The sequence below is a fragment of the Salvia hispanica genome, chromosome 6 (assembly GCF_023119035.1).
Source record: "Salvia hispanica cultivar TCC Black 2014 chromosome 6, UniMelb_Shisp_WGS_1.0, whole genome shotgun sequence".
Taxonomy (NCBI): domain Eukaryota; kingdom Viridiplantae; phylum Streptophyta; class Magnoliopsida; order Lamiales; family Lamiaceae; genus Salvia; species Salvia hispanica.
In genome coordinates, this window is record NC_062970.1 from 42045239 (window position 1) to 42063028 (window position 17790).

At 33.2% G+C, this 17790-nt stretch overlaps 2 protein-coding genes across 2 annotated transcripts; one reads left to right on the plus strand and one right to left on the minus strand.

Annotated features, from left to right (window-relative positions):
* The first annotated feature begins 7290 nt into the window (after nucleotides 1–7290).
* LOC125195903 (PLASMODESMATA CALLOSE-BINDING PROTEIN 3-like) lies at nucleotides 7291–9661 on the plus strand. Its single transcript, XM_048094186.1, has 3 exons — nucleotides 7291–7828; nucleotides 8116–8149; nucleotides 9158–9661. The coding sequence occupies exons 1-3, from the start codon at nucleotides 7528–7530 to the stop codon at nucleotides 9417–9419; spliced, it is 597 nt and encodes a 198-aa protein (XP_047950143.1). The 5' UTR covers nucleotides 7291–7527; the 3' UTR covers nucleotides 9420–9661.
* A 253-nt stretch (nucleotides 9662–9914) lies between these two features.
* LOC125195902 (purple acid phosphatase 15) lies at nucleotides 9915–13104 on the minus strand. Its single transcript, XM_048094185.1, has 7 exons — nucleotides 12549–13104; nucleotides 12022–12213; nucleotides 11463–11796; nucleotides 11118–11335; nucleotides 10840–11030; nucleotides 10464–10748; nucleotides 9915–10338 (listed from the first exon to the last, which is right to left on the minus strand). Exons 1-7 carry the CDS (start codon nucleotides 12814–12816, stop codon nucleotides 10159–10161), a joined length of 1668 nt encoding a protein of 555 aa, XP_047950142.1. The 5' UTR covers nucleotides 12817–13104; the 3' UTR covers nucleotides 9915–10158.
* Nucleotides 13105–17790: the final 4686 nt, after the last annotated feature.

Here is a 17790-nt window from a genome sequence, read left to right on the forward strand (position 1 = left end):
TGAATGTCAAATAGAGAGAGAGTTGTGACAACAAGGGTATTTATACAAGTAATATGTTAATTAAATAATTAATGGAGTTATTCAGAAATTCGTGCCTTGGAATCTCGGCCAATGAAAAGTGAACATGTGTGGCGTTGTCGCTCCTGCGTCTTGGGATTATTAATTATTGTTAGGGTTAATGTAATAAATATTCTTGGATGATAGTGACAAGAACCTCCTTAAACTCTCTATAGATTTACTTTTTTGTTAGGTTGTTCTTCAATCAACAAACATGTGATTTATCTATTCGTCCACATGATAGCACAAACAAAAGTGTCATCATTGAAGTTTGTTAGTTAAAATAGTATAAAGCATACTTCGATCCCACACTAACTTTTTTTGGCTTAAGATAGATAACTAATTAAAGGTTATGTAATCAAGGTTTTTTCACTTTTGTGGGATTTGTAAAATATTACTAGTATAGTTACTAGCTAGAATGTTATAGAGGAAGCTCTCTCAATTCTCGAATATATGTCTTTGGTTACAAATTACATGCATCAAGAAAAATGCTACAAAAAAAATACGAGCTCCAACGACCGACGTTGGATTTTATCTATGTGGGGTCCGTCGGTAAATTTTCCAATGGCCAAAATTTGTCAGTAAACTTTTTTTTGGGACATAGGCTGCTTTGGCTATTGCCGATGGCCACAATCCGTCGGTAAATTATGTCTTTTGTAGTTGCGCTTATTAAGAATAAAATTTGTTTTCATTATTAAGGATGAACTTTGATGAATGGATGTCTAAGTCTTGATATGAACTTGATTTGATAGTTGGTATTTTATGTTTGATTAATTAATTCCTCGAATGGCAAGAAATTGAACTTTTTATGGGTTGTTAACATCATATTTCTAATGTAGTACTAAATCCACGAATTCAGTGAAAAGTTAATGAGGTTATCATTTAATATCTTATCTACTAATTATTGTAATTAGGCGCATTTCTTTATTCATAATGAAGGTTAGGGCCATCCAATGATTGGCTGTCGTTACGTTTTATTTAAGGGCAAAACATAGTTAACATTATCATCAAGCAGTATTATTAAGAAAGAAAAGGGCAAATAAACTATTTTTCTTGCATCATAGATGTGAGGAAATCATGGCTGTCTTTTTCCTAATCTAGTAGTAAAATAATTAGGAAAGTCTAGAGCAAACAACTAATTAAGGCATTCATACAACTTTTGGCTTTTCTTCTGGCATCGAAACGTGGCCTTTGAGGTGAGGTTGGAGACGCTTTAACAACGCATAATTAAAATCAAATTAAAAATATAGTAATTGGATCAATTAATTAATTAGGGTTTTTTGTGAAAAACGACCAATATTTTCACCTCCAAATTCGAGCCACAAATTATTAGAATATACATCATTTTCATATATTGTCAATGTATCAACATTCTTAAGCCACTCCTCAATTAATGTCAATAAGTCTATATTCACTTTCTTGATCTTACCTCCAAGGGGGATGAATAAGCATCTCAACGCATGTGTGTGACATTTTGTTGCCATACTATATGTCTGAGGGTGAATTTTGTCATTTTACCATCAAGAATCATTAAATATCTATGTGGTAACTAAAATTATTTAAGTTAGTGTGAGATTATTAATTTCGATATACGAGAGGGCTTAAGATTCAAAACAAAATCCGAATACAAGTAATAATTAAACTAGAGAAATGCAACTTACAAGACATTTCTTCTCTTTAATCCAATAGAGAGAGTTCAAGTCACCGTAGATAAAAAGCAAATCATTATTGATTATATTTTTCAAACAATAGGAAAGTAACAATTTAAGTAGAGATAGATCTGCATCTTAATCCATATTATGGTGAGACAATTGATTTCACATTCACGAACTATGTTATTGTTAGTAATTCTTGTCATAATCTAATAATATACAATGGAAAATACAAACATAAAATATATTTAGATTCATAACAAATATTCTGAGGTGAGAATTTAAACACAACGATTAGAGGCGAAATTACTTATTTCGTAAAGTTATTTTTTCTTTTGTTTGTTCGAATCTTGTAGGCGAATGCACTACTTTCAGTATTCATGTGCATGTCAAGTATTCATGTGCATGTCAGTCTAATGCAGAAGCAATTCCTGGTACTCAGTTAAAATCTTTTTTATTGAACACACATACTTATTTATCTGACAAAAAATTATACTTACATTCTAAACATTATCTAATGTTGATTAATTTCTCTATAGTATAGAAACAGTCCGTATTTTAATTTTATTTTTATCATATCACTAGCACATTTCTCTAAACATTCGGTAAAAAGGCGAACGTGCTTGGTAAAATGGGTTATACCGAGCACTTGCAGATACCCATATAATAATGGGTGTCCCCAACATCAACACCAAACCTACACCTTTAAATCTCATGAATCATTCTCAGATCATATCACTAGACATGACGAGGATACATCAATCACAAACCATCTTTTTTTTTGCAAAAAAATTGCTCAAATCCCAACCCAATCTCCAAACACACAAATTATTCAAGAAATGATGAAACTATGATATCCAATTACCAATTTCCTCAAAGATTAGAATTACCAAATCATCCAACCTTGGAAGGTCTTGGAACAAACAAAACAAGAGACAAAGATTCTCATCAATCCCTTGTTCACTTTTGTCAGTTCAAATTATTCTAAAGATTAACAGATCTTCTAATGGCTATTTAAAGCCAACTAGCACATGGTTTTCCTCTAGCTAATTCTGTTGTTTTCACTTGCCCATAATATTATTGAATGCCCAAGTTGCTCAAAGTTGCTTTTAACTTTATTTTTCTTTTTCACCATCATCATATAGTACTACTTTATTCCTGCCACAATTTTGGACTTTAAAGACATGTATATATTGGAATAAAACCAAGATCCTTGTAGCAACATATTCACTTTAGTTTCCAAAACAAGGCTTAGGCATGTGGATGGATTCATTAGCCACATTATTGCTAGTGGCATGTGTTGATCAATTAATTATCAAAATTAGTGTTTTCTTTTTATGTTTGAACATCACATCAAATAATGTAGGAAGTCTACAAAAAACAAAATAACGATGAGAATGGAATATGCTGTGGTTATATAGTGCTCATTTAACTTCTCCTTTTCCAAAATTCTTAGACGAGAAGATAAGAACTTTGCTAGCTTCACCAATTTTCAAATGATAAAAAAAAAATTATATACTTGCTTCATTTTTGAATATCCACAAAATGCTCTTTGACTAACTTGCCATACTGATTCTCAAATAACTATAAACTTTTAAATTTTGTTCTTACCGAATATTTGTATGTTGAAGAGCCATATTTGTGACTCAATTAATGCAGAACGCTTTATTTATATGGTTTAGAGTAGAAAACTTGTTGTAATTTTTTTCTATCATTATAAAACATACTTGAAATATTGTCACACAATAAATTTGGTTCCTCATTTATAAGTTGTAAATTCTTTTTAAAGGAGAAGAGAAAGGGGAGTATTGGAATTTGATCATTGATTTCTCACTTTCTGAGTTCTGATAATACCCTTGTCAGTTCTCATAAAAAATCCTTACATTATCAAAGGACTAAATGATTTTATTCAAGTCGATATAGATGTTTATAAAGGCCGGTTAATTAGTTTTTTTCAGATAAAAATATTTACATACCAAAAATAACTAAACATTAAAAGAAATTAGTAGGAAATTGTTAAAAAGTTAGAAATACATTCCAATGGATTCCCCTCCCCTGGCCCAATCGATCGATGCTTACTTTTATTGCACACCACTTGCTCTCTAGCAATAAAATATTCACACAATTTTCATCTTCTTATGGGAAATAGAATCTAGCTTTATATATTTTGTCACAATCATACCCAAAAAGAATCAACTTAATCATGAGAAACATTCTATACATAATTTTTTTCATTATTTACTACACATTTCTTTTAATTCTATTAAATACCATAATTTTATTCATTTATTTGAAGTTATAAGTAAAACGAACAAATTGACATCAAACGAGGATAGTGCTCATATATGTATGTAAAATTATTTTCCCTATAATGAACACATATAAGAAAAATGTCTTTAAACATACGTTACTTGACATTAATAATAAAGTGTTACTCTCAGTATTGCAAATTCTTAATAGATGAATAAGTGTGTAATTAATAACGGAGTCTTGAAATTGATCACTTGTTAGAAAACAAAACCAATTAATTACTTAAAATTTATGGACAAATATAGCTTTTGACATTTTATTTTCTAATTTAGTGTTTTTTACATGAAAAAGGAAATTTTATTTCAAGAGATGTAGTAATACCTTTGTGTCACTTTTGTCCATGTACGCATATCATAATTTATTTATTTTGTCAATTAAATGGCTGCATACTTAGACAACCAGCAAAGTCTTAATTAGTGATTAAATAAAATTATCATGTTCTGCAAAAGCTCAGTTGTACTTGCCCCCATCTTCTCTTCAACAATAAGACCATCATGCCTTCCACCAATTATAAATCAAAATACTTTTCGGATTATTCTAATTAATCAAGCTTATCGCTGTCTAATTAATATTATCGTCATAAGGTAGACAACTAAACACTAAGGAAGTTATGTGGTCCAAATTAGTCATAAAATGTCGAAACAAAAGTTAGGTGCACAAAAGGAAAAGTGCAATTAAAAAATTCCTTCAATAAATTGGTCAGTCCCACGTGTCACTAATTCCTAGATCACTACTTCGATTGATTTTTTAAACATGTTTTCCCAGTAATTACGTTTATGGAGCATATAATATAGCACAATTATGTTTTGTACTAAAGTTTGTGATAGTGAAATAATGGAGAGAATTATTTTATTGGAGTTTGTATATTTGTTCAAAAACTATGTCCATGCTTTCGTAGTAAGCCATAGTATATCATCTTGATCTCAAATTATTAAAAAAAAAAACAGTTTATGAGCATTAGGTTTACTTGTATCGGTCTTTGTGAATTGGGAATACGATGTACTGTAGATTAGGTTTACATTGCACTACATAGCATTTTTCTTAATAATTTTACCTGTTTTTTAAATCCAAAAAAATGGATTTAATGTAGAAAAATATTCCAATGGTTAATTTTCCATTATTCAATCGTATAATTTTCTTATTTAATGATATTTTATTTTGTTTTCATTCAAAAATTTATACAATTGAAAGTCATAATTATAAATAAGTAATTAATAAGAAATGAGAAATATGAAATTAAGTGATAGTGTAATGCTCCATGATAGATTTGTAGGTAGTGCAAAAGAGTATGAGAAATATTACTGTGGTGGTCAAATAACTAATGCAATTGATGGAGTAGTACATTCTGCACCACTTAAAAGAGGAACAAATTTTGAATCTTTGATATAATGTTGACTAAAAAAATCTAACTTCTGCAAATTGATGAATAAACGAATATTGACTGTAGAAAAGAACCACTTCAAAGTTCAAACCCAATTTTGCCAAATTTCTGTTCGGATCCCAAATTGTTAAATGAAATATTTTACCATGCATGCTTTGGTTAAATTTTCAATTTGCAATCGTCACACGCCAAATAAGTGCAGGATTTGATACAAATAAGACCAAATTAATTTCTGCAAAATAAATACTTTAACTTGTACTAGTAATTAAACTTGATATACCCTAGTTAAACAACTCCATTATGCGAGTGAAGGTGGTTGCAATTTTTAATCATATTTTACATATTTCATTATATTTTCATTCTCTTTCGCGTGCTGAGTCCGGTAATTTTTTATTAACATAACTCCACCTCATTTAGTTTGTTAATTATTAAATAAATAAAAGAACGAATAAATACGACGAAACATTGGCTAGGTACGATTTATAACTTGGTCACGGTGCAACCACTCACGTTTTAAATTATTTCCACTTATATAGGATAGGGACCCTTTGAGACACTTTATATAGGGTCTAAATAATAAAAGTGACTTATAAATATTGTACTATGAATTATAAATGCCGCATCTCGTATAATAATAAAAAATTAAGTATTTCGTAACCTTACGAATTAATTAATCCCATTTGCAGGGAGCAGGGTTAGTGATAATTTATATACGTAATGGGCTCATTTGATTGAAAATTTAAAGCTCACTATTATTTTGGGCCATGTTTGATTTGGGAAATGGAACTATCATATGTTTTTCGTCGCGAAAATAATCTCGTTTGTATTTCATTGATCATACTAAACTTTCATTCATACTACACACATCATACATAACATAATATGATATAAAATCATTGTGTTTTATCAAAAACTTTAACAAGGACTGCAATTAATCCCACAGGGAGGAATTGATTAAATAAAACAATCCTTTGAAGTTTATATCAATAAATCTGTCTTTGATAGATTAATCATAGAGTATAAATAATCAATAATTACATTACAAATTTATTACTCTCTCCATTCGTTAATTAAAGCACTAACTTTTTAGGAGAATTGAAAAATATGTGAGAAAATATACATATATATTAAAATATCAACAGATGATAAAATGATAGCAATAAAAAATGTCAACACGTCAACGGTTGATGTTGTGTTGACATCAAAATCTTGAAATTTTACACTGTGTTGACGTTGTATTGATATTGTGTTGAAAAGTTTAGAATTATTACAATATATGAGTTTGCATTTTATCATTACCCAGTACTCGTTAGTTTAAAAGTATACTAGTATAAACACGTTTGATAACTGAATGTGATTATGTAATATAGAAGGCACAAAAGAAATACACAAAAAATGATTTTGGTAGTGGATGTCACTGAATTTTAATGCAAAAATTATTTAGAATTTGTTAATAAAAAATAGACTTCACATCTTTAAAATGAAAAAATTATCATAAATAAAAAGATGCCAATTTTTACACTCCAACTAAGTTAAAATGAAAAAAAAAATACTAACTGCAAAGATATTACCTCCCATAATAATGTGACGAAATGACTAATAAAATAACGAAAAGTTTACTGATATGTTCCTTTATCCAGAAGTTAAGCACCAAAAAAAATAGAAGTAATGCTATTGGTCCAATTTACTTTTAGATCTTATCCAGCCCAATCCATAGCCCAGATCCAGCTATCAAAACCCAGTGTTTTTTACATTGCTTTAAAACCTGCAGAAGCATTGATAATTATCTGCTACTTACTTCAATTTTTGTTTTCTTCTTTTTCAAATTTGAAGAATGAAGAGATATTCCACAGTATGAATTTGACTGGACTCCTCGATGCTCGCGACTTCGGACAAAAGGGTAGCAGAAAACATTAATTCAGACATTAACTTGTTCAGCAAGAGCAAAACATGACAAATAGGGAAAAACAGGAGGGGATGGAGCAAAAGAAAAGGAAAGTACATCGGCCCCAGCAATAAAGAGAGTAGTAAAAAAGAAATCAGACAGAATCACCCCATTGTTGACCACCCTCTTCTCCCTTCTTCCACACTCTCTCTCTGTAGCTCAAAACTCAAAAGGGGGCAGCCATGGCAGCAGAAGCGGTGTTCGGAGTGGTGCTCCTGCTCTCGGCGGCGGCGGCGGTGGCGGCGGGAAACTGGTGCGTGGTGAGGAGCGACGCGAGCGAGCAGGCGCTGCAGACGGCTCTGGACTATGCATGCAGCGCTGGAGCTGACTGCTCGCCCATTCAGCCGAATGGGCTTTGCTTTCTGCCTAATACGCTGCAGGCTCATGCGTCCTACGCTTTCAACAGCTATTATCAGCGCAAGAACAATGCTCCCGACTCTTGCTCTTTTGCTTCCACTTCTACCATCGCCAGAACTGATCCAAGTTCGTATTTTTACTCTCTCTCTCTCTACATAACATATGTGTGTTTGAGTGAGTGTGTCTACTTGTGGAAAGATTGGAGCTTTTTGGTGAGTCTTCTTGATTGTTTCATTTGAAAAAAAAAACAATGGTTGGTGTTTCTGTTTTGAGGATATGGGTGGTCTTGTGTTGTTTAATATCTGCATGTAGTTGGCTACTTCTTGCTTGTGGAAAAATTGGAACTTTATGGTGGCTCTTCTTTATTTTTTTCATTTTTTTTTAAAAATTTGTTGGTGTTTCTCTGTTTTCAGGCTATGGATCTTGTGTTTACCCATCATCTGCAAGGTATTACTTTCTTCTTTTTTTCCCACTCCATTTGCATATATTTTAGATGATGGTGTTTCTGCAGTGAGTTCTTGTGCTTTTCCAAAAGTTTCTCATTTTGCTGTTTTGTGCCTTGACATTATTCCCATTTTTTTAGTGACATCTCATATTATAAATTCTCACATATAGCATGAATTTGTATTTACACTATAAAGAATTGGAGTGTAAATATGCCTTTATTTTTAAAAGTGTCATCGAGTTATGTATACGGTGTTCTGTAGTAAATCATAGTATAAAGTATTTTATCGTTTAGATATAAGAATTATGCTTCTTTGATATGGGAGCTTCATTTTGTCCTTGTTCATGTGGGTTCATTTTTTTATAACAAGGTTGTCTTATTATGTAGTGCACTTCTTGATAATTACACTTTGGGTTAGCATCCATAGGCTAAGGGTTTAATTCTTGCGATTAAAAAAATTGCAATGTCGAAATGTTTGGACCTCGTGCCAAATAACCACAGAACTCAGAAGTCATGTCTTGTAGAAATTGCAAAGTTCTATGGAGAGGCTAAAGGCTTGTTGCTTAGAGATCTAAAGAAAGAGGTTAAAAAGTTGGGGAAGCTAAATCTTAGGTTGTTTAGCCTTTGTGTATACCTGTAAATTTGAAGTGGAAAACCAGAAGATCAATTTGTACAAATTTTTTTTACCTAACTCTGAAAAGCCAAGTTTTTATGAGCATCTGCTGACATTCTAATGCTAATACAAAATACAATTATGTTTTATTGTTCTGACTTGTTTAGTGTTTGATTCTTTCTGTTCTCCCTCTTTGGCCTTCTTTTACTGATTCTGTGCAGTAAGCTCGACAGATTGCGATTCAATTCATATTTTTATTATGATGCGACTTACTCGCATTCATATTACTCACATTCGTAAAACTTAATTATTTGAACAGAAGGTTTTGGATCAGTATCTGTGTTGTTTCCATGGAAGGCATACATTAAAAAAACTCGCCTCTCTTGATTTTTTGCAGTTCTGCCGGAGGAGGAGTCTCATCAGGAATAACATCCACAACACCCACAAGCATAACCACTCCAAGTTCAACCACACCACCCTCAGGAGCCACACCTCTATACGGAAGTGGAGCCGGACTAACACCAGGGACAGGCACGGGGACAGGGCCAGTTATCCCCGACGCCCCCATGTCTAAGGGGTCCAAAATCTTACTGCAGCAAACAGCCTCGTCTCCTCTGATCATCTTGCTCGGTTTCATGGTTATTTGCCAGATAATTTAGGGTTGTATAATCATCAGGATATATATATATATAGCTCGAGAAGTAGGTGAACCCCAGTTTTGTGTTAGCCATTTGTAGCCTTCCTTGATTGTCTCTCTCAGGAAGATATTTGATCTTTTCCTCGAGTTGTATCGGCAAGCTCAACATTTTCCCAGTTGAAGGTTGGTAGAACTAATACCCAATTTTTTGGTCATTTTATGTTTTACTATTAGACTGGATTAGCAGCTCAAGAATTTGGATCCCATATAATCTTTTCTTCAATCCTTACATAATACATATTCCACATACATGTGACACCAGAGAATATGAATAATTATACAGAAAAATCCCATAATTATAAATGAATGCAATTTCTTCATCCCCATTCATATCATCATTTCATTTTTCATATGTTAAAGCTGCAAATTTACATAAGCAAAAAATTGCATCAGATCAATAAGCCATTGGAAGAAACCTTGAGATTATAAGAGAGAGAGAAAAAGAAAAGGCAAGAAATTCAAGTAAATTTTCCTTCATTGAACATCTGTTGACAATCTTACACAAGTTGTAGTAATGTACAAAATTCTAAAACCTTAGAAGCTAACAAGCTAACAATATTTTTTAAAAGCTACTAACAAGCTAACAATGTTTTTTCTTCAAATTTTCATTTTTGCAGTGGGCTTACAGCTGTTTCCAGTTGAAACCTTAAAAGGATACTATAAGAATTCATACCCTTCAAGATCCAGAAACTTTTAAATATTCAATTAATAGAATCAAAAAAAGATGCACTGTTCAAATGTTCAGTTCCCCAGAGTTTGATTACCTGGGGTTCAACTGGACATCTCTCAGGTTGCCTTACAATGTAAATCTGATCACCAGTTTCGTTGTACATGTCTTTATTGCGATGCCACGACCACAGAGCATGTGTCTCATTCTTCACCTGCACGATAAACCCAAATGAGATGACCTAAACAAGAACAAACTCGACTTGTCAACGTAGATGACATCCATACTCCCAATTATGCCCTCAGACTGTAAGGAAGGATTCAGACAAAATGGAAGTACCTCGAGAATTCCATGGCCGAAGCTGGCTTCTCTGTAAGCACTATACTCAGGTTGTCGGTCCCAACAGAACTTCCCAGCAGCTGGTCCAGATGTAAAATTTTGTGCACAGAATCCCCCCATGAAGTCATCGGGCGTGGTGGAGGGCTCTGGGCAGTTGCCATGCTCGTCAGCATGTATCGTTGCCATTTTCTCTCTATTTCCCCCATCGCCAACTGAGAGGTGGACAGGACCACATGGATCAAGAGTGTAGTTGTACACTCTGTTTGACCTCTCATATGCATGTACCTAAATATTGTTTCCCCTTTTTTAATTGTTCTCTTAGGTTTTAGCGAAAGAACGACATAATAAACCATGATTTACGACCATATAAACTTACGTGGCCGTTGAAGACTATGTCGACACCATACTTGTACAGTAACTCTTCCATGGATACCCTCATGCATTCAACTTCCCGGTAGTGTGCCGTGTAAGTGGTGTACCAGGGAGGATGCCATGTAGCGACTAACCACGGAGTAACATCTCGGTTCACATGAGCTAGATCCCTTTGCAACCATTTGTATTGATCATCTGCAGTGAAGGAGCCATGGAATTAGAACCAACTGTAACAAATACTATCAGAGACTTATACGATAATAATTAAAGGCTTACTGTTACCTGTCTTGCCGTAGGCAGCATATCCACCTAGAACGACAAAATGTATGCCTCCTGCGTTGAACGAATAATAGAATGGGGAAGAAGAGCCACTTTCTTTATGTGGGAAAGCAAATCGAGAAGTGAAGGAAGTAAAAGTCTGGCCGTGGATTTGTTCTTCTATTTCATGGTTCCCTTGCACCATCATTATTGGAATTCTAGATATCAGTGGCTGCATAAATCTGAAAGGATCATACACCAAATGTCACAGTTATATATAGTCTCAGAACTGTTTGAAGTTTATGACAACTAGAGTTACACATTTTAAACCAGTAAGAGAAACTGTTATTAAGATAATCGAGATGTTACCTTCCCCAATAATCCCACCGGGGCTGATAAGTCTCATGTATAGGAGTATTTGGAAACGAGCATGAATAGCAATCAGAACCAGTGCCATTGGTAAGATACAAGTTAGCATAGCACAGATCTCCAACCATCAGAATTAGATCAGGACTGTTTCTCGTTACATGATCAATCGTGGAAGTGGAGTTGTATGTGAGACCAAGGTCTCCAACCACAGCTACTCTACCAGGATAGCTATGTTTACTGGAAACTGGCATTGTCCTAAAATGTAGGATACGGCTCATGGCCTGTATTGAAGGATCACCACACTTGTAGTGGTATTGAGAATCAGGATCCAAACCTAAGAAACAATAAATGAAAATCTACCATCACAATTAAAATCAAGATTTGTGCGTTGCAAAGTGTCGGTCAGAGCAGAAAAATCAATATTCCTATAAAACAAAATTTGGAAACACACTACAATTCAAGACCAGGAGCTAAAAATGATTGATGGATTGGATGCATTCTTCAAGTAAAGATTATCAGGCAACTCGACATGGAAAAGGCGAAAACTCTTTTACTGCACCTGTGAGACGGACATGATGAATGACTCCGGAAGTGTAGTTCTTGAGTCCTTTGAAGGGATAAAGCTGGCTGTAGACTTCAGATTCTCCGGTAGCTATGCGATGCATAGGAAATCTTAGCTTCCCATAGTAAACCACACTGGCAATACTCTTCGGATTCAACGGTTTGATGTTGTCACCAATCTGAAATTCCCCTGCAAGACATCATCATCATCATCAAGAAACCAGTCACAAAATGAAGCATTCATTTATTCATCTAGGCCTAATTTAGCATCCATTCATCATAAGTTCAGCATTCATTTAAAATAGTAACTATGTCTAATTTAGCATTCATTCATCATAAGTTTAGCATTCACTTCAAAATAGTAACTAGGCCTAATTAAATCATAGCTGATCATCTATAATCCAACAAATTCAAGAAAAGGGCTGCTTAACATTCATTCATCATAAGTTTCACCACATAATGAATGCACAAAAGAAAATATCAGGAAATAACCAAATTTGAAGGCTCAAAAGAAGAGATTCAAACCTGTAATCCAAGAAATCCAGACAGAATCGTGAGTGGAAGAGAGAGAGACCGAAATTTGTTCAGGTTCGAAACCTGAGACATCCCTTTGCACTCTGGGGTCAGAATCAGGCAAATCAATAGCATTCCCCCTGAAATTCTCATCCAATGAAACAGTGACAGGATCAAAGGGCCCATCGAGGGTTGTGGGAATTTTGCAATGAATTTGAATTAATTCCAAGAAAAGAAGAATGAAAACGGCAACCACCATTTTCCCTATTTGCGGGGCCATTTCCCCCCTTCAAACGTGCTAAAATCTAAACCCAAATCAAATCAAATCAAATCATTGAAAAAAAGAATCTTGAAAAGCAATAAAGCTCCCTTCTTTATGAGTCAAACGAAATTCTCCCAAAATGAGAGCTCTAGATTTCTGCAAATTCGCATTCCTACAAAGTGGCTATTTCTGTATATATAGACATGCGTGTGTGAATATGAAGATGGGGTGAAGAATTAAAAGGGTAGTGGTGAGCGGTTATGTCAGTTATATAATCAATCGATACAAAATCGTCAATTATAATCTGCACCTCGAAATCAGAGAACTGCTGCATGCTTGCCGTTTTCGAGGCATATTTCAAATGATAAATTCAATAAATTATGACTATGTATTTAGTCTAAATCCCCTAAATTAGCATAGTAGATTTGATTTCAATGATTTACTAAAACAATATTTATGCATTGAACGTGTCTACAACCCTACTACTTCCAATTTGTAAAAATTAAATGCAAATCATGTGAAAGTAGTCAAGTACAATGGTGTAATTAATTGTAAGGAATGTTCATGCATCATCTTGTTGTGTGAGTCGTATGTGTCATTTTCATACTATAAAATTTATAAATTTAAAACAAAATTTCAAAGTCTAAAATAAACTCAATTACGGAACAAATCTCAAAGTTTAATATTTTGGTAGATTTTAGTACGCATAATAGACTATGTGTTGTGTCTACATGATTTTAATATTATATTTAAGGTATATTTTCTTATTTTTTACTATAAATAGTATTACTATATAGTAATAATGAAAATCAAAAATTTGATGGATCGAAATCGAAATGTTTTAATCGAGAAGAATATTCTTTTGCCCTATTATTCGCGTAGAATATCCGATATGGAGATGAGGCCATTGGCCTGATATGCGGTCCACTTATATTTTCTCTAAAGTGAAGTAGATGTCATTTTTTATAGGGATATAGTATAGGCATATAATATCACAAAATTTTAAAAAAATTGAGTTTTTTGCACGAACTTTAAAATTGGCAAATAATATCACAAACTTTATCCCGCGTTTGTTTTTTTCTACGAATGAAAAAATTCATGTTATGTTAATAAATTAAAAACAATTTTGGAGGATGTGCTTCAAGAAAAATTATTTTTAAATATTGAAAAACTTGAAACTCTCAAAATTGTTGTCGAGAAATTACGAAAAATAATCGTATTATAATATTATTTGTGGAATTTTTTCATTCGTGGGAAAAATAGATCCGGAGCAAAGTTCGTGATATTATTTGTCAATTTTAACGTTCGTGGGAAAACCCCTACTTTTTAAAAGTTTTGTGATATTAGATGCCAATATCCTTTTTTATATGAACTCCGTATCTGAGCATCATTTTCGTTTTATGCACATTTAGTATTGTTCGTTTCAATTTATATATTTAGGGTGCGTCTGGTAGCCCAAACAATTTTTATCATGTTTTGATGGATAATGGGCTTTCTCTAATTGGTAGATAGGATAGTATGTGGTTTGGTTCAGCCCATAGAGGGCTGATTGAGCTTATATCAAGCGTTTGGTTCAACCAAGGAATAAAGGAAACAAAATGCCATCTGCCTAAACTACCCTCTCACGTCTGGGCAAATATTAGCGCCGCACATCAACTCCAAAAAGTGTACCAAGTGCAAATGCTCCTATGATTACTCATCCTAACTGATATGATATGCTATATAATTCACACTTTATTGTTTCATAAAAGACTCGAAAACAGACTATCGATGCAAGGTCCAATTCTAGCATGCTTTGAAGAACATATAAATGAGAGACAATCAATGCAACAACCATTGTCATGTACTTAGTTCAAGTTGAGCAGAGGAAGAGTTAACAACAAAATGTTTCACTGAGTTAGCTAACCTATGCTAAGTTGTGCATAACATTGATACTATTATAAATGTGGGAGAGTGTTCATCCATGACAAAGCTCAACAAGCTGTGGGATGAGATCAGAGTCCCGTAGTCCAACAATGGCAAAAGAGGTGGTTTGAACAGCGTGAGATGTCATAGCGATTAGAGATTGCAGCTTCTTTATCGAGGCCTTTGTTTTGTCCAATTTCGACTCCTCTTCACCGTGGTACTCCTGCCCCTGAAGTGCACATAGCTCCTTCTCATGCTCGATTTTCGCTGCTTCACGAGCCTGCAATTGTGATCACACACATAAGATATGAAATTCTGAAATAAGTAGACACGATTTACAAGCTTATTATACCTTCACTTCCTGGTACAATTTCTTCTCCCAAGCCAAGAGGCGTTCCCCGAGTGGAACACAAGCTCTAATTGCCACTGGAGAGCTCGACTGAGCTGGGCTCGAACCGGTATTTAAGCGTCAATGGAGGCTTTGAAGTCCAGCTTGAGCTCAAGTTGCTCAACATTCCACTAGAGTGATACACACTCTCTACAACACCAAATCTAATTCACAGTCATATGTTAAAGAAAACACAACTCAAACTCAAAAGCATATATAGCATGTGAAACAGAGCCATCAGCCATATTCAGTTCTCAACTGCTTGAAGCTTCGATGCAGCTGATCCCGCCCGGCCTCCAGCATCTCTGTCACCTGCTCGCCAGCGGAAGCAGCCTTGTCGAAATACTCCATGAGAGCTGCAGGTCAATGCACAACCATCATATGGGCAATCGTAATCAGTTTGATGGAACAAAACCAATTAATTAAGCTGACCAAATCGGGCTGAAAAAAATTAAGCAACAGATCGATACGACACCCATGAATCGAACATTGAAAAAAACCTGACCCGGATTTCAGGGCGAAATCAACTATGCAACCCAGTCTTATCGAACACAAATTTTCAAAATTGGCACAAATGCAAAACGACTTTGGCGTACCAGACTTTTACCAGATGCAGAGACAAAATTTGTGCAAATCGGACTCGAATTCAAACATCAACACCAAATTCACATTCACTGCCAACAGATCAAAGCCAAAAATCGACAATTCGCAAAATTGGAATGTTCATATTCTTTAGGACGGATAAAAAATGAAATAATACATCCTCTTTAGGGATATGGAGGGAGTATATGAAAGAAAAATAATTGTGCTTAGAGAGGAATGATCTGTTATATTGTTGACTCAATACCTTCTTGCTAACTACAACTAAATAATAGCTATTAGATATTCAAATTAAGGGTCCAGACCATTAGTCACGGAATGTCAATACGATCAACAAAAAATGTCAATAAGGATATTAAGGTCAATTCATAACAAATTAGTTGTAACTGACTTTTGAAAAATATCCTATAACTTTAAAACGCATATAACTTTCTCGATTTTAATTATTTTTTCGCACAACATATATCAAATTAAAGATAATTTCATAAGGATTCTAACGAGATCTCACTTGTATATGTTACGATGTCAAAATTTCAAAAAAAATCAAAAAAATTTCAATTTTTCATCCAGCAACATATGTCAACATGATATATAAAATATGTCAATATAATACATGTAAAATGTCAATATAAGCTATGTGTAAACATTTTTCAAAACATTGTGTTGATATTTTCAAAACACAATATTGACATTTTCATCCAAAACCCTAACTTGGTAGTTTTTTTTTATCTTTTTCGATTTAATTATTAACAACGAAAATTACACGTAGCAAATTATACTTATATACAGAGCTCACAGAAATTGAAACGAATAATACTAAACATGAGTTAAACGAGAGTGATACTCACCGTAAGATATGTAACATATCATTTTTATATGTTTTATATATAAGATAGGAGTACATAAACATTCGTGATTTTCTTGCATTTCTTTAAAATTCTAAAAATGCATTTTGAGATTTGCAAATCAGAAGGGGAAAAAAAAACTGAAATATATACTTAAATATAGAATGAAAATATAACGATGGAAAAATATGTCATGCATAAGTGCATCTCTTCAAAGAAGAGGATAAATGGAGAGGTAAAAAGAAATACTACCATATTTATTTATTCTTTATAAAATTTTATTCTCCAATGAAAAGGTTATTTGAGAAGGTATTATTATATCTTCTTTCATTTTGAAAAAGTATCTTTACCTCTTTTTGATAAATAAAAAAAAAGGTAAAAAGTTAGTTATTTTGTTTGCCTTTTTAATTTACCTTCTTTCTTTGGAGTTTATTACTTTTAAAAAGAGTGAACTTTAAAAATAGTCATTTTCATCTCAAAACAGTGCAAAAGGACCGTTTTTTATATAAACTCTTAGTCCAGGGACTACTGGTGATATTTTTAAAGTCCAGAGACTATTTTCGAGATAAATCCATAGTCCATGGACCAGTTTTGAAGTTCACTCTTTTGAAAAAGATATAATAACCTTTTTGAGAAGAGAAATGAGAAATATACCTTCTCAATATACATTTTTCTCATGGAGATGCTCTAAGTGAATTTATGTCGATATAAAACGCTAAACCGTTTTATATGAACCTTCTCAATATAATGGGTAAAAAAGCTAAACCGTTTTATATGTACTCCTACTTATTTTTTTGAAAAAAAGCTAAACTGATTTAATGGGTAAAAAACATACTAAAAAATATTGAAATTTATATATTTATAAAAAAATAATTTGTCATATTTTGACATGTAGATGATAATATGTTATGTACTACTGGGATGTAATCAATTGCTAACTAATTATCCATCCCAAATTGAGACCAGTCATCTCATCAAAATGGTTTATCATCACAAAAAGTAGAAAATCTGAAATTCAAGTATTTGAATTTAAAATATAAATTTTGAAAATAAAACCAAAAAATATTAAAAATGATTGTATTTATATACTAATAAAAGTAACTATAAATACCTCAAACTAAATTGAAGATCACACGCGTCAAACTTTTATCTCATTGGCTGAAACACGTCCTGAGACCTTTCTCACGTGCCACGTTACAGTTTCAATATCTAACGCGCTGCATTTTTTTATTCTGTCAAAAAAAAAAAAAAATC